Source organism: Gymnogyps californianus, chromosome 6 (genome assembly GCF_018139145.2).
Source record: "Gymnogyps californianus isolate 813 chromosome 6, ASM1813914v2, whole genome shotgun sequence".
Lineage (NCBI taxonomy): Eukaryota > Metazoa > Chordata > Aves > Accipitriformes > Cathartidae > Gymnogyps > Gymnogyps californianus.
The window spans coordinates 3,454,632-3,475,915 of record NC_059476.1 but is presented as its reverse complement, the minus strand read 5'-3'; the positions used below and the strand labels follow the sequence as shown (position 1 = coordinate 3,475,915).

At 37.9% G+C, this 21,284-nt stretch overlaps 1 protein-coding gene across 2 annotated transcripts in view; it reads left to right on the top strand.

The window, feature by feature from the left end:
* DOCK1 (dedicator of cytokinesis 1) overlaps positions 1-21,284 on the top strand; it is a 318,400-nt gene that overhangs the window by 31,856 nt on the left and 265,260 nt on the right. The window contains exons 5-16 of one of the 2 annotated variants that reach the window (XM_050899443.1): positions 1,514-1,610; positions 5,095-5,243; positions 8,454-8,589; positions 9,783-9,940; positions 10,478-10,559; positions 10,996-11,131; positions 11,472-11,544; positions 14,001-14,080; positions 16,618-16,743; positions 18,181-18,305; positions 18,625-18,723; positions 19,906-19,978. In XM_050899443.1, coding sequence (XP_050755400.1) covers positions 1,514-1,610; positions 5,095-5,243; positions 8,454-8,589; positions 9,783-9,940; positions 10,478-10,559; positions 10,996-11,131; positions 11,472-11,544; positions 14,001-14,080; positions 16,618-16,743; positions 18,181-18,305; positions 18,625-18,723; positions 19,906-19,978 — 1,334 coding nt within the window. Of the gene's footprint in view, positions 1-1,513; positions 1,611-5,094; positions 5,244-8,453; positions 8,590-9,782; positions 9,941-10,477; positions 10,560-10,995; positions 11,132-11,471; positions 11,545-13,937; positions 14,081-16,617; positions 16,744-18,180; positions 18,306-18,624; positions 18,724-19,905; positions 19,979-21,284 lie in introns of both variants that reach the window. The other variant, XM_050899442.1, reaches the window with a different exon arrangement.

Genomic DNA, 21,284 nt, shown 5'->3' with positions numbered 1-21,284 from the left:
TAATGAAAATCCATTTTCCTATTTGTATCTACATAATTTCGGTGTATTATCAGATAACTTACGCTCGTTTCCAGTTAGTTAAGGAGCTGATGACAAAAATGTGTGTTTCTTTTTTAAAATATTTTGAATTGGTAACTCACCTCAAGTTTGAAGGCGCTGTCATCGGTAGTGCTTCTGGTTAGTACTGTCCTTAGCTGCATCGTCATATAGTTGAGCTAAAGCATAACCTTCTCTGTATTAATGTAAATGTTTCAGAAGAATTAATAACTTATCATTTTTCTTTATAACTTTTATCACTCTCTACACCAATAATTATCTAGATTAACTTCCTCCACTCTCTGCCCCCTTGCTTTAGTTCTAATTTCAGTTTTCGCAACTTCTTTTATCTTCCAGCCCTTGAGTCTTACGGCTTCTGCCTGGTATCCTAAAAGAGGCCTTTGATATGAGATACCTTTCTTTTATGCAGATGAAATTTAAGTCATTTCTTAATTCCCTCTTCAGTAAATCTTGTAGACTGGAGTCCTTGCTGAAAGCCATTATTATTCCAGGCATTGTTTTCTGTCTTACTGAGTTGTTCTGTTGAGTTGTTCATTTTCTGATTCTCCTGCTCCCTTGCCTGATCTGTGCAACACTAAATAGTTTGGGCTGTTTTTTGTTATTTGACAGCTGTTAAAGTTCAGATCTTTATAAAATCAGCATTGCTGGACATGCATGTAAAAGTTCATAAAATTGATACAAAAGTTCAGTTAAAAAACCAACCCCAAACCCCAGAAAAAATGTGGACTGAAATTAATAAATAATTAGCCAGGTATGAAATGGAGTGAAACAGGATTAAAATACTTTATTCCTTTGTGCCTGATTTATTTTTATACACTGTTAAATATGTAAATGATAAAACTACTAATCATGAGATTGCTGCATAATGACATCTTTGTTGCTGATTACAAAACTGCCTTTAAGTACCCTACTTCTGAAATATTGAAAGATCTAGCTGTTGTTTCTTACTTTCATGGCACGTAATTTTAAAACAAGTCATACAGAAACATAATGGTAATGACTTGCATGCTTAATTTTTCTTTGCAAGACCAATATTTTGCAAAACAATTATGCATTAGTATCATGGCATTGAGAGTTGTGCATATCTGGTTTTCATCTTGATTGCTTGTTGTGAAATTAGTATCTCAATAACAAATGGTATCGTGAGGTGTGTATCGATATCCTTATCTTGTGAGTAGAGAAATAAGGAGGGGGGGGGGGGGGAAGCGTGAGCTCATAGCATAGTCTCAGCCCACCAAAGTACCCTTTACGTCACGTGGCTGTACTAGTGTACACCGCTTCTCCTGTATCTGATAATACATTCTTTTTTAACTTACAAATTTATAAGTGGTGTTATTTTCAACCCTGTCATTATTGAATTGTCTTTGGAAATGAACAGTTCTTTCTTAGGAATGATTGTACCATCCTACCCAAAACTACTACTTAATTCAAACTTTTTTTTTCTCTTCCTCTTAAGACAACATGAAACAGTTATACCCAATGAGCTCCCCTTGATTCAGGAGGTTACCACAACGCTGCGAGAATGGTCAATAATATGGCGGCAATTATATGTTGTAAGTATGAACTCACGAAAACATTTGCGATAGTATATGGTTTGTGAAAAGAGCGATGCTGTGAAAGGTAGAGTGAGAAGTATGAAGCAACTATTAATGAAATTCCACTTCTGTTACTGTTTCTAAAGGTTACTTTTAATGCTGAAAAGCTATTTAGCGTCTTCTATGTTAAGGCACAAATCTCAGTAGTGTTTCTTTTGAGTGTTTTCTCAAATACTGTGTATTTCTTATGCAGAATCAGGTTTGTACAGAGTATTACCTTGATCTAGCAACAAATTGTTGAGCAATTATGACCCCTTTTTCATGGGGCGCTATTATACAGAATACATTGGATTTTTAAGTTATATATTAAATTTTTCCAAATCTATAGACAATTGTGTTAAAGAAATGAAGAAAATGGTTTTGAGGGCAGTTCTTAAGGCTGCTGATCTGTGTTACGAAAAAATTGAATATTTGATGTCGAATTTGTGGGTGTAAACTTAAACCTTTGAAAAATCATCGGTGTACGCCTTTTACTTCTCAGTATTCTTGAAGTTGATTGTTCTAGTTTATCCTGATCTTAAGTTACATGCCTGATTATTTTCATATGCTGAAGTTCCAAGCACATAAGAATATAGTCTTAGAAATTTATAGTAATAAGCATTTGCATTGATAATCTCTCAGATGGGATAATAGAAAAATTCAGTAGCCATGAAGCTACGCAGGTGAAAGTGCTCGTAAGTAAGATCTAAAGAGTGTTCAAATGTACACTAAAAAATGCAGTTCAGCTGTAAAGCAACAGCATGCTGTAGGATGTAAGGTGCCCTAGCTCAGACTTCTCATGCTCTCGTTGTGTAAGGTCACTGTAACAAAATAATGTGAAGATGACAGTGTTACATTTAAAGTAGGGTTTAATGCAGAGTCTCTATTTCTTATAAATATGTTTGAAATCTTCTATCATAAAAAGCTGTGTAATGAAGACGCTAACTGGAAATTGAAGACGTTCGTGTTGACTAACGTGGTTTTTAATCGCACCCATGAAAATAAAGGTTAAAAATATAGTATGCTGGAAGTGATGTAGTGTTGCAGTAGATGAGATGAAGGTTAATATCTTAGATGAAGAGAAACAGATTATATATTGGAGAGAGCTTTAACATGATGTAATACTGGAGAGGTCATGTGTTGAGGAGCAAGGAAGAAGTAGGCAGAAGCAAACTAGGAGGAGCAGAATGTAGAGAGGGCACTGAGAACAGCTTTGCCCTTGGTTCCGTTGCTGTTTGCTGCTGAGGACAGTGAGGATTACATTTTCACCCTGGTGTCTTTTTCTGGGGGATTATCCTGAGTATGAAATCTGACATTGCTTCATGTCAGAGAAATACCTCTTGTGGAACTGCACAAGACTTGGTTGCGGTGTGCATGTAATAAGAAAGGAGGAATAGCAAGAGACATTGTTAGAAGTTTTCTTACCAAGAATTGTGTGTGGTTTTTGTAACAGTAACTTTTAGGAAATTATAAAATTGTCCCGGTCTGGGAATCACTTGTTCTGACCGTTAATGTTTAACATCTCATTTGTCATGCATTTACTTCCATCAAGACATATGAACAGCTAAACGATACTGCAGTGCTTTGCTAATAACTTTGAATTCAAGAGCAGCGAAGGTGTCATGCTACCAGTGGCCTCAATGCGGTAGCAGAAAGGGTTCCAGTCCCTGTTAACAGCTTTACTCTGAGGAGGTAGATCACTTAATGAGTTTGTTTATAGTTTGTATCTCAAAGATATCTGTTAGATTAATTGGATGTGGTCAACTACCAAAAAGAGCATTGGTGCACTGGGATTGCATTTTCAAGGGAGATTTGGTTTACTGGAGGTAGATGGTTTCAAACTAGTCAATCTGCAGACTAGAGAGAGATTCCATGCTGTCCACATCTTGCATATTAAAAGTCATTAAACGACCACATTTATGCCTTTATTCAGTTCATAATTTGTGTTTGAATATTGAATAGGTATTCAGTTTTGATTTGCAGATAGCAGAGGACATGGCATGTTCTTCATCTCACTAGTTTACGATTGCCTGCAGCATTGAAAATCATGAACCTCTTTCCCATTTGGATTTGTCTGTATTTAGCTTCCAGCCATATGTGCCTGTTGTGTCTTTCTCTGCTACATTAAAGGGCTTTTAATAACGGGTATTTTCTCTCTGTGAAGGTTCTCACACTATAATCAAGTCAGCTTTTTGATAATCTGAACAGACTGAAGTCTTTAAGTTTCACAGTTAGATATTTTTTTCCCTGAGTCTTTGAGTCATTATATTCTTTTCCTGCACCTTCTGCGGTTTTTCACTGTTTTTTATATATAGTGGAGAACTTTATTTTAATTATTTAATTATTCCAGTTCTTCTCAGTCAAATAAGGGCTAGGTGTAGTCTGAATGAAAGCAAGCTATGCGTAGCCTGAATAATTCATTGATGTAGGGTGTTTAGAAAGATGTATTCTTTCTAAGAGTGTATTGAACTAATGGCTTGGGTTTTGAGGGTTATGAAGACAGTAAGAGAGACTGCTTCTGGGTAAGATCAAAGCATTCAGGGCCTCTGCATTGTCTTTGTCTTGACGTTATCTTTCACAATAAAAATAGGCTGTTGTTCTGCAACTTCAATTTCGCATAGTATTGTTTGTTTGCGCTAAAATTGTTGTGTATATGCACTGTCCACAGTTTAAACCAACATGTCAAATTCTGTTTTGTGGTTAAAGATTTGATCTTTTGTCTCTGAACGCATGTGTGTATGGGCGCATAGAAAATGCTCTGGAAAAGAGGTTTCTTCCATTGTAAGTCTGGAACTTTATCTTCCTGTGTCCTAGCTTAGCTGAATGTTGCCAAGGAAAGCTTGTGTATGCTGCTGGGACTATTTAGTATCCGTAGTTCCAGCCTTTATAAACAGTTAAGGTATTTAACTTCCCATAAGGTTTAGTGCTTTCCTGGTTTTTCACTTTCCTTCAGATGTTACCTGTGGACTCGTAAGATACTGATGCGCTTGGCTTTGCACACTGAGGAATTTTGAAGTGTTATTCTGAAGGTTTAACTAGGGAGGGGAAAAAGGATTCTGTAATGTGTTGCAGATGGAGTATTGCAGAACTTGAGCCTCTTGCTGTTAAAATGCACCATTTTTAGTCCTGTTCTACTCAGTATAGAGGGTCATTGAATAAAGTTACTCTGTGAACCAAGAAAAGGATCTCTTTCCCTTGAATGCCTGTTCTGAATACAGTATGACCCCAGCTTTAAGGTAACATAAACGCAAGCATTTACACTTGTTCAGATACCTAAAGCAGAGTGTAAGACTCTTTGTATTCAGTGTTCTGTGCTATAGAAAGTTAGGCTCCTATTCTAGAGCTATTTGTAGACTCTTACCCTTTTGAATTCATGTTTTATAATTGCAATTTATTATATATATTTAAAAGATGCTCAGTAGACTTCAAAACTAACTTCTACCCATCTTTTTCCTCCAAACAGCAAGATAACAGAGAAATGTTTCGCAGTGTACGGCACATGATATACGATCTTATTGAGTGGAGATCTCAAATACTCTCTGGGACCCTACCCCAAGATGAGCTCAAAGAACTGAAAAAGAAAGTGACTGCCAAAATTGATTATGGCAACAGGTTTGTGAACAGTATTTTCCAAGGGTTTATGCTTAAAACCAAATCAGCTTGTGTAATACACATTAGCTGTCAATGACTTCTTGCAGGATTCTTTTATTCCTGTATTTATGGAGATGTAATAGTAGTATATTAACAGTCCTGTTATAGCAAGATAAAGAATGCAGTTGATATAGCATCTTTAAAGTATAGTACAAATTATAATATGTAAAGTGGAATCCATATGTAACTCTCTTGCTTGATGGTATTATCAATTTGATACTGTTATGACGTTGTAATTTTTAAGGTCAATTGAAAAGTGCAAGTATTGCCTGCATTCAAAATATGATTTAAACTCTGCTTGCTTCTGCAGTATAAACAGTTGTCGCCTTCTCGACACCACCAGCTGTGTGTGCCCTGAAGTCACTTAACTGTAATGTGATATTGAAGGATTTGGCTCAGAAGCATCGTTTAGCTCGTTGTTCCTCTACTTATAGTATCCAGCTTGTACCAGAAGATTAATAAATAGATACTTTCTTTTATTATATCTGTGTAACAGAAGACAATGGAAATTGTGAAGGAAATATTTATGGGGAGAAAAAAAAAAGACAGCTGTATAGGTTGCATATGTTAGATATGTTAGTAATTCAGACGTATTAAGTCTCCAAACAGTGGTCTGGATTTAAGCAAAATTTTTTTAAATACAAGTTTTAGGTTACAAGTTGGCTATACAGTTATGACTTTCCATTTTGATTGAAAATGAGAAATCATATCTTACTCTTCAATCAGGCAATTATTTGAAGCAGTGTTTTGAATACGGAGAGACAGCGCACCTGGGGACTGAAAAAGTTTTTGGCAAACCGGTCTTTAAATCCCTTGTGATGTAAATAACTCATCAGATTTCAGCTATTTGTGTTTTATTCCTTAAGAACTGCCAAATATGCAGTATTTCTGTTCATGCACTTTATCAGCAAAAGCTGTGATTTAAAAAAAAACCCCAAAACAACCCATCAGTAACTGCATTCAGTCAGTAATTAGCATTTGTAATCCAAGATATGGACTGTTGTACCTCAGTAGACAATTAACCAGATGTTGTTGATATTATTTGTTTGGCTACTGTATTTTACCATCTGGCTAAGGAGTTGGTTAAAGTTACTCTGAATAACCTCCAGATGCTCAGCGTTCAAATACAATGGAACATCTTGTGCTGTGCTTTATATTCATAATGTTCTGATGGACTAATTAAGTGATCAGAACATTCTCTGTGGAGCATAGGAGGGAAGTGAATTTGAACTTCTGAGTAAATACTCACAACTGAAAGATACCATATGTTTCTAACGTAGTCATACAGTCACTTTTGTCTAAAATAAGCACAAATGATGATTTCAGTATCCAGACAGAATGAATTCATTATGCATTTTATAAATGTTTTCTGATCTAATCATATCCTCACTTTTCCAGTTTTCTGAAATACTGATTTGTAAATAAGATTTTTTCCATAAATAAAGACAACAATTTTACTGCATGTTGTCAAAATAGCTGAGGAAGTAAAAATGGTCTTATGAATTTGCGTTTTCAATGTTTTCCTGAAATTGGGTCAGGTGATTTTGTTGTGAAAACACGTTTTTTGTTCAGTTGCAAAAATCTGTAACTGGGACACTTAGGAAAAAATTTCTTTTTTTTTTTTTCCAAGCATCATTTGCAAGTTAAAGGATAAACCAAAGAAATTAAATCAAAGGAGTGTTTGCTTCTATTTATTTGACAGTCTGTGCAAACGTTCTTGTCCTGTTGGTGTGTAGTAGGCTGGGTGATTGGTCTTTCTCTGAATTTCTGAGTTACCTTTTCCTCTGGTCTGGGCGGGTGTCTCCTATGGAAGGACTCTGCTTTTGTTCATCCAGGGCTGACAGTTACAATACAGGTGGTCAGTGAGTGTATCTCCTGCTGTGGCTGCTGTCCAGGAAACAGTAGTAGGGAGGAGCAAGATGATTTTGGCTGTTTTTCTGTTTGGTTTCCATGATGAAACCATTTTCTCACCAGAAAATTCATCTGGGAGCTTGGTGTTCCGGGGACGCTTAAGAGAGTTTCATGATGACTAGGTCCAGTTACAGAGTAGAGCTTAGAAGGTGTTTCTTAATAAGCTACTGCCTGCACTCTGCAACTTGTTTGAGTGATGTTCATCCACCTTTGAATTAATGCAGTGCAATTAATTGGAAGGTTTTGTGTATTGACCCTGCTCGAGGCTTTGTTTAACACCTCCAGGTTTCCCTCTTGTCAGGGAGGGGCGAGGAGTGATCCTCTAGAGTGCATGAAACATGTCTTTGTCTGCCACAGCTCCTGTTCTTCTTTTCAAGGGATTGGGTCACGTCCAAAGGGAACTTACTCTGAGATAAACCACAAACCTCTGTGTGGCTTATCAGATGCTGCAAGCTTGATTTAAGCTCAATGATCAAACATATTTCAAAACCAAAGTTACAGCAGCTCCACCATGAGAGGTGACTACAGAGTTAGAAGAAAATAGGGACCACACGTATTGGAATGGAGGTGAGGAGGTCAGTCTTGGGGAAGATAGGTAGAGAAATGTGGATCAACCTAGACCTGATTTTTTTTTTTTTTTTTTTTTTTTTTAATCCTTGGTTCTGCTGCCAGCACTGTACTAATGTAGAAAAACGTGAAAGATCTTTCCTAAGACTGGATTTGATTATGGCAGAAACCTTCCCCTCTGCAGAAGGTAGTCATGGACGTTAACACCCTGCTGACAGAAAGCTGGCTTCTGCTTTAAATAAAGGGAAACAACTTATGCCTTCTTGTATCTCGGAGGTTTTTGCTAAAACATGAATATGCCTGCTTTGGAGGAGAACGTGGAGTGGGACGAAATGAACTGACCAATTTGCCTGTGGTGTGACTGTAGTGGTTGTTTGTTCAAACTGTCAGATGAATCAGAGGAGGAGACAAAGTCTCTTGCAAATTTAGTTGTTTAAGAAATTACTTCCCCAGCTGTTCTGCTATTTCATTTACATCTGTTCTTTCTGTGCTGTGGGAAGAAGTGACTTCCAGCCAGGGGTGGTTATCTCCGGGGTTGGTGACATGTTAAATTGTTTCATCATGTATCAAATATTTTTTTTTTTCTATCATACGTCAGGTGTGCATGACTTTAGTGTTAAACACTTGGCAGGTGTTTTTTAAGGATTTATTTGAGCACTGTTAATTCACAAGCATATTTTTTTGTTTGTTTAGAATTCTTGATTTAGATCTGGTCGTTAGAGATGAAGATGGCAATATTTTGGACCCAGAGCAGACCAGCACAATTAGCCTTTTCAGAGCACATGAAATAGCTTCTAAGCAAGTTGAAGAGAGGCTACAGGAGGAAAAAGTAAGATATACTATGCACTGTAGCTTTTCCCTTTGAAACATTAGACTGTAAACTAACTAGGTGACTGTTATGTTTAGCATTGGTAATGAAGAATTTGATACATTTATGAATAGTTATCAAGCTTAAACATTTTGTAAGAACTTTGGTATGTCTTAGGCTGTTTAATTGTCTTTTTCATCCTTTAAAGGGCTTAGTAGAATTTATGGTTAAGACCTGTATCAGTAAGTCGACTACATTTGTAGTTTAATATCAGAGATGCATATGTAGCAGGTTTGTATGTTAGGTTGTCATGAGAGTTTATTTTTGAGAATCAAGTAGAATTATGTTTGTATGATTTCTGTACACCAATCCTGAAAATTTATTTGTTGAAATACAAGGGGAAATTTAAAGACAGACTTGAATAGTCAGCTTCTTTGCAATTCAAATCCTTATTTTTAAGAGGGAGAACACTTCTGTTGTGAGGAGTCCTGCCCGTGTCAGCAGCAGTTAGTGGAGCATGGTATTCCTGAGGAGTCGCTCATGAGTGCGTTAGTGCAACTTAATGAGTTACTGCGTCCTGTTGAGTTGTAATGGGCCGTACACACGCTTGCAGCCCTTACCAAACTTGGTGTAAAAATACACCAGTTTAAATGGGATTTAAACTATTACATTTTTGCATCTGAAGTTGTTTGTTTGTCCTTGCCTCAGCCAGTTTCCTTTTTGTCCCATGTGCATTCCTCCCTTCTGCCTCGATAAAGTAGTTTGTGGAAAGCTTATGGGAGCTAAAGTCCAAGGGGTGGGTAACCTCTAGAAATGGCACTGTTTGCTCTCCTGTCTTTCTTGGCACTCTGTACCTGTCAGAAAAACATCAGGCAAAACAAAGAACAAACTTCTTTTTTCTGTCAGATATATTTGAGGCTTTATGTTTTCCTCCATTTGTGTAGGTCTGTTTTGAATAAGTGAAGACATCTCTCTCCACCCCCGTTTCTTTTCTCCGCCTCCCCCCCTTTCCTTTCTCCTTACAGTGTGGCACTTCAAGACAGATCCAGAAAATGAAGTCTGTCGTAAATCCTAGTATAAACAAAGATCACAGGAGTAGACACTCAACAGAAAACCCCTCTTCTTCTGTCTAAAAGGTTTTAGGAAAATTTTATAGCGGTTGGATATTCATTAGGCTAAGTTAAACTTAAGTTTCTTCTGTTCTTGAATTACAGTCTCAGAAACAGAATATCGATATCAACAGACAAGCCAAGTTTGCTGCCACTCCTTCATTTGCTTTATTTGTAAATTTAAAAAATGTAGTCTGTAAAATAGGGGAAGATGCTGAAGTCCTGATGTCTCTCTATGATCCACTGGAATCAAAATTTATCAGGTTAGTGTACTCCCTAATCTGTGCTTACTCAGTTATAGTAGCAGGATGAGAGGGCTTATGAAAGTCACATTTCTGTGAAAGGCTTAGGAAAGTGTCATCTGGGAAGGAGCAGTGCAGCAGCACTTTGTCATCGTGTTCAGCACAGCATCGGGCAAGTCTCTTCACCTTGGGTAGGTTTCAGGGTCGCGCTGTTCCTCATCGCGCTGTGCCTGTGGTTCCCCAAGTGCAGAGCTTAAATGAGACGTGAATGCACCTGCAAGGCTGCATGCCCTCGCTTAGCAGCAGCCTTGGCACTAATCTGAGAGTTCGATTTCTACATCCCCTGCTTCCTTAAAAGTCCTTCCTTATAAAAATCTTTCTTTTTGTAAATGATGTACACAAAGGGAAATGCCAGCTCTCCACTACGTAAACATTCATTTGTTTAGGATAAGTAGATCGGGTTTAAAATAGTGTTCTGTAAATACTGAAGTTGATTTTATCTGCTTGTGTTAAAGGAAGCCATTTAAACAAAGAGTCCTCAAAATATTGTTCTTTCAGTGAAAACTACTTGGTGCGATGGTCAAGCTGTGGACTCCCTAAAGATATAGACAGATTGCATAACCTTCGAGCAGTATTCACCGTAAGTGCGTGCGCTTGGTTCAGCTGGCAAATTTTAAAGCCCTTGTTTCGTAGCTTGTGAATGACTGAGGAATGTAATGATCTGTATGTAAACAGTGCAGAGTTATCTCTGCAGGTAGTGATCCTGGGGAAGGCTGACATGAGACGTTTCTCATAAGTGACTACTAAATATTCTTGACACCTGGCTAAAACCAAAGTTGCTCTTCGAAGTTTTAACTTACTAGAAATTATTTGGCCTCCTAAGCAATTAATTTACACAGGAGTCAAGATAAGACGTTTAAGTACTGTTGCAAAAACTCCTTTACTCTGAGAACAGTTTGCCCTGGTGCTGGCGTAGCACGGCGAAGGCGAATTCTGAGCAGCAAACCTTCTGCCTACTAAAATGGAACTAGAAATTCAATTATTATGAAGTAATCTGAAGAAACTACTATTTCTAGGACCTGGGCAGCAAAGACCTGAAAAGAGAGAAAATCAGTTTCGTCTGTCAGATTGTGCGAGTGGGCAGAATGGAGCTGAGGGACAACAACACGAGAAAACTAACCTCTGGGCTGCGGCGACCTTTTGGAGTAGCAGGTAGCTCTCTGTGCACTATATCTGTCTGTATCACATTATATTCTTGCATAGAAAGTTGGGTGTGTGAAACTCCTGTGGCGTTGTATAAACTCAAAATTGTTCCAAATTTAATCAGACTCTATTGTAGAATTTACTGTAGCTTCCAGGACTTGTGTTAGCTAGAGATGCCAAAGGTTATTTGCAACGTGATTTTATTCTATAGGAAGATTCTGAAATCGCGCAGTTGATAACTCCATCCCGCTTCTGAGTCAGCATTGCTTCCAGTCCCCCAGGGTATTCCCTCAGCACCCCTTTTCCCATGTTGATCACTTAATTCAGTACACTTTATTTTTGTTTTCAGTAATGGACGTTACTGACATAATTAACGGAAAAGTTGATGATGAGGACAAACAGCACTTCATACCATTTCAACCGTAAGTAGGGAATAGTTTAAAGAATAAGCAGAAGTGAAGAATTAAGATTTTAACTTTCATTTAAAAAAAAAAAAATTAAACTTTTGATTGGAAGAAGTGTTCTGTAGGTATTCTGAAGTTAGTTTATTTCAGTGTGATATTTTATCTGGAGTAACACTTACTAATATTTCTTCTTGATAATTTCCCATTAGGTATAATACTGATAGCCCCAGAAACTTTAAGTCTTGAGTTTAGAGCATGCATTCCGAGTTTTGCAGTCTTGTTTTCTTTTTGTTTAAAGATGTCGAGGTGATAATGTGTAAGAGGTGAAATGCTTAAAATCAGTACATTGCTGGTTTAGCTCTGCCTGAGATTGCTGAAGACCAGCAGCGTTACCAACATCCACTGCAGATGACTTCTGTGAAATTAGTAAATGATAACATTAATCTTTTTCTTGGTAGGAGATATAATTTCATAGTAGAGGCCACAGTAATTGGAGTACAAACAAAAGTTGAGAATTTGAAGGATGGCTTGATATACCTCCTGCAATATCTTCTCATAATTCAACTTTATCATGTGAGACTTTTACCAGAAACCTTAGGTATTTCCTTTCCTTAGGCAGACCTTTCCACACTGACTCTAAGGTTGCTGACATGGAGTTTGACAGATACTATTTTACAATAATTGAATTATTTAATAGCAAATACGGAGTTGGTGTCCTTTAAAGTACGGACGTGTATGAATTTAACGTAGTATCAAAGATCAGTTTTGACTTCAAGCCACAAAATCATATTAAGAAATACAGGTTTAATAGCCTGAATTTTTGTGAATGTATAGATATGTGCAGAGAAAGTGCTTTTCAAAGTAAAAGCTTATTAACAAAAGAGAATGTGTGGCAAATACTCTGTTCCATCCGTAGTTCATGGGGGTTTTTTTTAGTCCGTGAAGTGGGGAAAGGTAGAAAGGATAAGTCAAATAAACGTGCATAAAATATGAATGCTTAGTTTTCCCATTGTGTGAAATGTTAGACTGCCATCTGTTCAAAAAGGCAAAACATGGTTATGTTAGCTAAATTCCTTGATTAATATACTAACGGATATTCAGAGGGTTTTTAATAATATTTTTTAAAAAAAAAAGCTAGAAATAATGTAATCTCAAATTAACTTTATATTGGAAAATAGGCTTAATTCAGGAAGCCCGTGTGGTTTGAAGAGGTAGGGCTACCGAGAGGATCGCCAGGTCTGCAGGTGCTATAGGGAGCCGAGCGGGTGTATGCCTCGTATCTGAATCGGTTTCGTTTGTATGCAGCAGTGTTGCTGGAGTGGTGTAGAGGGTGTTAATGTGAAAATGAGAAGTACAGTTCCATTTTGCAAGGAAAACAGGGATTTTTAGGGAAGAGTGCGTTCATGATATGTTTATTGTGTGGTGAACAATAGCAAGCTTATTTTTTAGTGAGTGTGGAAGTACGCAATGAAAATGAATCTGTGTATCAAAGTGGATGCTAATGGAACATCTAGTTTTCTGCTCCATTAACACTGATTTATTTTTTCTGTATATATAAATCAGCTTTTTGAAAAGATGTACAATGTGATTTTTTTCGTACTAAATTAAAACATTCTTCTGAAAAAGTATATTCCAAAGAATATGAATAATGTGAAAATACGTGATGAATACTGGTGTCATTATTTCCAACGTAGACTTAGGCTGTATATATGAGCCACATTTTTCTTCTCATTCCATGCTTTGCTTCTGTTGTACAACATGCAATTCTGTTTTCATATCTTTCTTTCTTTGTATTCATTCACTAGCCACCAACACAATGGCTGTCAAAAGCACTTGGCAAGATCACTTAAATGACACTTAATGCTACTTTTTGTTTATAGTTCCCATCTTTTCATTTTTTCATCAAGTTTAACAGAACATTTGGGTTATCTGCTTTTCTTCTCCTATGCCATTTCTGTGAGGTTTACAGTAGCTTTTCCTTCAGACGGTATGCACTGCTGCTTAACCTATAGAATGACAGAAGTGACCCTGGAGGTGTTGCAGAGCCAGTCTGCTATATATATTAAAGAGAAAACTGCCTGTATAAGTTTTCACTGCTTAACAGGGGATTCTCAGGTGGGAGACATCCTTCCTGTCCTCACGAAGTGTTACTGGGGCCTGTGCATGCATGTCCCTGAAGGGAGAAGTAACAACGCAAGTGCGCTGTACTTCTCTGTGGTAGATCAGCATTCTTCTGATTAATGATCTTCCTCTGTCTTTCTTGTTACCTTTCCTGTCCTTTGTCTTGCGTTGACTAATAAATACTCTTTGTCACAACTATGATACGATCTTTTGTGTTCCCTTGTTACTGTGACTTCTGGTTTTCTGTGACCCTTTGTTTCCTGGTGTTGGTCGTCATGTGCATCCTCCAGGCTAGCGTTGGATGACGCCATTCGACACAAGCAGCTGAACATATCATCCCGTTTTTCACCCAGGGTGGCAGGGGAGAATGATTTCCTTCAGACTGTTATAAACAAAGTGATTGCTGCTAAAGAAGTTAACCACAAGGGTCAGGGTATGTACTGTTCTTTATATACACCGGTGTACCTAAAACTGCTCATCGCTTGATTTGCAACATGTGATGATTTTAATTTTGGAATCAAGGGTGCATAATATTACCTTCACTTGCTCGCTGCTGTTTGGTAACAGAAAATGTGTTTGCACAGTTTGTTCCCCCTCTTCCCCACCCTTCAGGGCTCGTTCTGCTATCCCCCCCTGCCCCTCACCTTCCCCTCCACCTTGTGTTAACTCTGCAGGTTGTCTGTCCTTTCTCTGCGTTGTCCATCGCTTGGACATCTTTGTATTTCTGTACTGGAAACGATGACTCAGGGAGTCGGCTCTCGTGCCCTTGAGCTGTGGACTTTGTCCACGTAATGCTGAAGGAGGGGATATTCTCTTCCTTCCCTTCCTTCGCCTTATTTTTCCGCTTTGCAGCTGCACTCGCAGCATTTGGCTCCCTCTCAAGAAGACCAGGGCATTGCTCCCGCCAGCACCGCACCCGCCTGAGCTCGGAGGTGGTAAGGACGGAGCCAGAGCAAGGCAACCCCGCTGATACCTTGTCTTACGGGCGACTGCTGTCACCGCTCATAACTCAGCGTGTGCTCTGCTGACGTGAAACGGAGTTAGCTTCCAAAGTCTGGGTTGGCTTTTTTTTTTTGTCTGTGTGTATACAACACTTCATGATCATAATGTGTCTCCCAGCTAAAAAGTGAATTGTGTGATGGCTCAGTTGTTACTGTACTGGCTTCAGTATTTTTTTGGGAGTCTGCATTAATATGGTGTTATGCAGGCCAATGCGGAGTTTCCACCAAACACTGTGTATGTGGATACCTGTATCACTTGTAGGGGGTATCTGAACAATAGACCCAAGGAACATTACATACTTTTTTGCTGATTTTTTTACTAATTAATAACAAATAAAAATCTAAATAAACTTTTTAATGTTATCCACTACCTAAAGAGGAAAACTTAGATCTGCTTTTTCCCCCCTGTTTTCACTTGCGGCCAATGTGTATTGGAAAGGAGGAAACGTTTCAGCTTTTTTGATTCATTTCAGATTCTTTCCCTAAGACAGGCGCCCAAGCAAACACAAAAGGATTAAGAGTTGTTGCTTAGCCAGTCGGTGTAGGTACAGTTACTGTTTAATGAAATAGCAGCTGTTAGAACCATCTCTGGCAACAAGTCAGTATGTAGTCTTTTATAAGAGATTTTAATAGAAAAGAAAGCTAGCTGCCAAATATATACAGCATGAATGTATAGTTAATTGTGTGTGTAACAGGATAACCCACAATTTGCTTTAAAGATGAATATTTTTTGGGTATTTTTCATAGATTTCAATTTTAGGATTTTCTTCTGCAAATTGCTGCTGTAATTATTTCATGCTTAAACTTGATTGCCAGTCACTTTACCAAGTGTAAGACTTCTTTGGGGTTTTTTGGGTTTGGGGTTTGTTTTTGTTTGGGTTTTTTTTTCACTTTGCTATCTTTCTTTTTCCTATAACAAGTGTGCCTGATGTTAGTTGGCAAGCAGGAGCTTTTTAGTGGCTGCTTCTGCTACTGAAGAGAAAAATGTCAACTGTGTAAAGCTGATGCTGTAGATTTCTTTGAGCTCAGTGCAGTAAAAACAACTTACGGGGGTGGTGGTGATGAATCAATTCAGGGTACGTATCTGCTGTTGGTGCTGTCTTTGTTGGCATCTCGATATTGGTTGGTTGTAATACTGAAGTTTTTCTGTTCAAATCAGTGTTGCCACTTCTCTTTCTTCCTGTGGAAGATAAACATTTCATTAGAAAGAACTTGTGAGAGTTCAAAGGATAGATACAGGCTTGAGGCAGTTCTGCTAATGGCTTGATAACTGTATTTCCACGAGACCCTTTGTGGAAGACTTCAGTGATAAGAGAAGTCTAGTTCTGCGAGGAGGAGGGATTCTTCTGGGGTCGCTCCGGCTTCATGCCAAGGGCGCAGTAGGCTTGCTTGCATTTTCACAGTCCAGACTTCAGTAGGTCCAGCTGATAACCAAGTGTTTCCTTCTTCCTGTCTGTTGTATGGTCTTACTAACCTGTTTTTCTTCTGAATGGAGACCTGTTGTATTGAAATTTTTAGACTGTCAATAAAATTTTTGGCTTTAGTAAGCCCATGTAAGGGAAGCTGCATGCATCTGTTTTTGAACACCTGCCTAACTCCTCCCTACTAAGACGCCTTCTAGATGGTATTGCTGCAAAGTGCACAGTGCAAAGGCCTGAATCCTTATCTTGCACAGATTTCCAGTTTCCAAGGTTTTTTATTAGCCAGTCAGCTTCCAGGTGAGGATTTTATACAGTTTTCCAGAAAGTCTGATATAATCAGACATACTTATGTGTGCTGTACTCATGTTTCCACTTGAAGCGGTGAGGGTTTTTTTTGAGTGTTTTAGAATACTTTGTAAAGCGTATTTTTTGTAAATGAAGAGCAGTTACCTTAATGTATGTTCTTACATTTTAGAATGTGTAAAAAGAAATCTTTAGTAACTAGAAAAAATCCCACCAGTTTAATAATTGTGGTTTTTGCACGACAGGTTTGTGGGTGACTTTGAAACTTCTTCCAGGAGATATTCATCAGATTAGGAAAGAGTTTCCACACTTAGTGGATAGGTCAACAGCCGTGGCTCGGAAAATGGGGTTTCCTGAGATTATTATGCCTGGTAAGCCATTGTGTGAATTAATGCTGCTTTGTTATATTTTAACCTTCTTTAAATAGCTGTATGTATGGAAGCTTTGGGGGGAGGAAAAAGATGAATTTGAGGTATGGTACACATTAGAAATAATGGATCATCAAAGGATTTTGCCTCATTTATAATAAACTTAAAATACTTTGGTAATACCTGCCACATGTGCTGCATCAATAAATAAAACTGACAACCCCCCCAAAAAGACATGATATCACAGTGACAGTGGAAATTCTCCTCTTTTTCCAGTGAAGAAAAATGTATGTGAAGTACACACTTCATATTATCTCCCTAGCAAGGGCATATGTAGCACTTATATCTCCTGTGATAAATCCAAACCAGAAAGATTTTTCAGAGGAACAGGCTTGATTCAGAGATACGCAAGTCTCTTTGGGTTTGTACTAGATTTGGATAATGTTTTTGAAAGAAAGCCATATTGTCTTTTTCTTAATACATATATTCCGTGAATGTTCAATTCTGGTGTTTACAAAAAAACCCCCCAAAAACGTGATGCTTCTCGAAATAAAAACTGCCATAAGCAACAGACTACAGGAAAAACCCTGCACTGTCCTTTTCAGATTGATGGGCTCTGGAGGATCCATTAGATATTTTCAAAGCCCATCCCAGTTCCAGCCCAGTTCCAGCTCTCCCTGTGCATTTGTCAGATGTTTTACTATATATCCAGTATGGTGTAAGTGCCTCAGTGCCTCTGCTTGTTATGACTGTATGTTGGCGTGTAAACCATCTGCCTCATGAAATTATTGGAAATCCCTGTTTCCCCAATTTATTTTCAAAATTTCAATTGAATTGGGGTGTAGTTGAAGAACATTTTAAGACATAAAGCTAAATACAACCCTCCCCTGCAACCCCCAAGCCAGCAAAAACATCAAACCACTTCCCAAGGTAACAAGTTAAACAGACCTCTGTAGGCTGTTAAATATTTTTAAATCGCAAAATATCTGTGTATGGGATAAATTAATGACTGTGGTGAAACTCATCCTTTCAAATTAATAATGAAAGAAGTTGTGTTAAAAAAAGTGGAACGGAGGTGTTTTTTGAGTGATATGGTACATACTCTTAATGATGATGTGGTATTCTTTCAGTGCAGAAATAATGTGTGGGTTTTTTTTGTTTGTTTGCTTGTTTGGTTGTTAGATTCAGCTTGCTGTGCTATGAGTTGATAGTTCAGACTTTAGAAGTCTTAGCACAATTTTAGCTAAACAGCTGTTTTCAGTGCTACTAGTTTTGAATGTTCAAGATACTGTGGCTTTTAAACGTTTCCCTATATATATATATGTATGATTGCTGTTACTAAAATGTGTTGGTTGTTGTTTCTACGTGTCATTGGTTTCACAAATCAATAGGTGTACTGTGAAAATGGCTAAGAACTTTGTGCTTTGCTTTTTCTTGTAGGTGATGTTCGTAATGACATCTATGTAACATTGGTTCAGGGAGATTTTGACAAAGGCAGTAAAACAACAGCAAAGAATGTAGAAGTTACAGTATCTGTTTATGATGAAGATGGCAAAAGATTAGAGGTATTGAAGTATTTAACGTCTGGGGTTTTTTGATTTTGATAAGTATCTGTTTAAGCCTCTTCAACATCTTTCTCTATATTTGTCAACTTAAGTCCCTATTTTTATTCACAACAAAACTTTCTCCTTTGTCATAACTAAATACATCTTGTCGTATCAATGCGTGCACTTTGCTAATTTCATGAGGAGCTCTGAGCATGAGCCATTCTGTCGTATTTTGACCTACTTCACTGATTTTTTTTTTTTTTGTTTTGTTTATTTGAATGAAAAAGTGGAGTTTAAAATAGACATAAACATTTTCTCTTTTGTTTGTGTTTTCAAGAGTGTTATTTTTCCTGGCGCTGGTGATGAAGCCATCTCAGAGTACAAGTCAGTAATATATTACCAAGTAAAGCAGCCTCGCTGGTTTGAGACTGTAAAGGTATATAAACTGTTACAATAACTTCCTCTGTGTGGGTTAATATGCAATTAATACAGGTTTCAGTGGAAAGCCTTGAGAAACAAAACTAGGGAAATTCAATGCTTGTGACTGTGTTTAGCAGGACAAAAGGAATAGCTCAACTAAGGAAGGCTTTCAGAGACTGCTGGAAAATAGGTTTGACTTTTATTGCATAATGAATGTTATTTCATCCTTTTGGTCAAGATGACTGTTACAGGGGCATTCCAACTTCTGTTTAGGAATGGTTTACTCTATTTCCATGAAGCTGATCTAGAGAAGCAGGGTATTAACGTTAAAACATAATTGCCATAGTGTTGAACTCATCAGTGTTTTGGGATCTGGCTGACTGTGCTTTAAGCTTGCTGAATTTGCTTGGGTAATAACATTTTAGCTTAAATGCCAAGTTTTAATATTAGAGGAGGCTGATGTTAGCTTTATAAAATAAATTCTGTCTAGCTGTAGTCAGTGGGAGCAGTGTATGTGTACTGAGAAGCGACTTAGAGCTACTCCCCATACCGTTGTTTTAAGTCCAGAGGTGCTCTTGTTGCATCTGTAGACAGAAGGCGGCTGCTAGGGAACGGCAGAAACCTAGACGTGGTGTTGGGGAGCAGCATACGGCGCAGAGCCTGAACGTGGGTATGATTAAGAAAATACGATGGCTTTAGCAAAAATACTGGGGGAGAAGAGCATTGGTTACATCTCTGCACGTTGGTTACATGTGGATCAGAGATACACTAAGAGTATATGTAGTACAAGTGTTGCATGGGTAACGGATATGTTAAGAATTTGTACTTTGCTGCTGTTGATAATCAAGTTCACCTCTACCAGTCAAACTCAAGAGGGGCTCATTCCTGAGCTGGGGGGAGTGGTAGGGGAGGCTTTGAGGTGACAGCCCAACATCTGAAGTTGCAGGTCGTGTCGGGTAACTTAAGTCTTGCTTCATTCCTTCTCTCTTTCTTGGTGCAAGAATTGGTGATTTTCCTGGTGAATCTGTGACCTTTCAAGGTCTTCTATGGCAAAATGAAGCTGGTACTTAACAGTCTTTTTGAAAGCGCCAAGTATATTGTTGCAAGATGTCTAGATGAAATTTGGTAGTGGTCGATGATGTTTGAAGATACTGTACTGACTGTTTTCTTTCTCCGTCCTCTTTCCTAATACGTGAAGGTCGCAATTCCCATTGAAGATGTGAACCGCAGTCACTTAAGGTTCACGTTCCGTCATAGATCATCACAGGACTGTGAGTAATTCAGCCTTTTCATTATGGTTCTTGTCAGTGTCTGGTGCCAAAATCTGCTGAAAGAGGCATAACGTTCCTAATCTGTAATTGACTGTTGTGATCGCTTTTAGTGCGGGGATAAATTTTTTGCCTGCTTATTTTATGTTAGCATCTCAGCTTCTTTTTCCATTTACATCTTCCTCACTCTTACCTATTGACATCAAGTTTTTCCTTTCCTGCCCAGTTACTTCTCCAAGTCAAATAAAAGGGCTAGTGAATAAAGCTTTCAGTTAGCAATTGAAAGGGTTGTGGTATTGTGTATCTTAGAGGTAGGTGAGTAGGGAGTACTAAAGATATTTAACAACCCCACGTGTGAAATGGGAATGTGAAAAAGTTTACAGTAGGCTTAGCATCAGTAATTGAAGATTTAGCTATTAAGAAACTTGGCTTCTGCTTCTGGTTCTCAGACTGACTTGTGGTTTTTTTGAAGTAATTTTGGTCTAAAAGATATTTGAGAGCTTGTGGTTTTCCTCGGCTTTCCTGTAATGTTGCTGGCAGCTGAGATGCTTTGAGCTGTTGAGGTTCAGATCGAGACGGCTAGACATCTTCCATTTGTCTACAGTTGTTTTGTAGTAAAGTTTGGGGATTTGCCTTGCTTGTGATAATGTTCATTCCGTATAGTGATTAGAGGGGCTGGCTCTCTTGATAGGAAAGCCTTTCTAAATCTGCAGCAAAATTTTTTTTGCTGTAGAATAAATGTGTAGACAAAAGCATTAATCAGGTAGTGTCCACTGGATGCATTTTAAGATGTGTAATACTTATCTGTGTAATATGTAGTATGTTACCGATAGCGATTATTTAATTGAAGCTGTATATTTCGCAAATTGATCATTAATAAAAGATTTACTTAGTTTAGAGAATGGTACTTGCCAATGAAAACAATGTGCCAAAAATCAGTGTCACTAGTGTCAAAATTATGAATGTGTGCTACAAATTACTAGTCAGAAATGTTTTTATGATGGCTCAAAAATTTAGGTTGGCCGTGGTTTAAATATTAAATAGAGGCCGTGCCTTAGGGCTGCAGGGCTTTCTCACAGGCTTCTTGGTCTATCTCAAGTTGATTGTACTTTCCTTCTGGTTTTACTTCTTAACTCACTTTGTGATTTCTACTTACCCTGTTGCTTTGTTTTTACTTAACTTTTGATAATAGATTTTGAACAATGAGAGCAAATTAAATGCATTTTCTAGCTCATGTTGGTTGTAGAGTGGGTCAGCTTTCAGAAGCTTAGGAGCCTTATCTGTAGTTATGGATCCAGTTTCTGTTTTG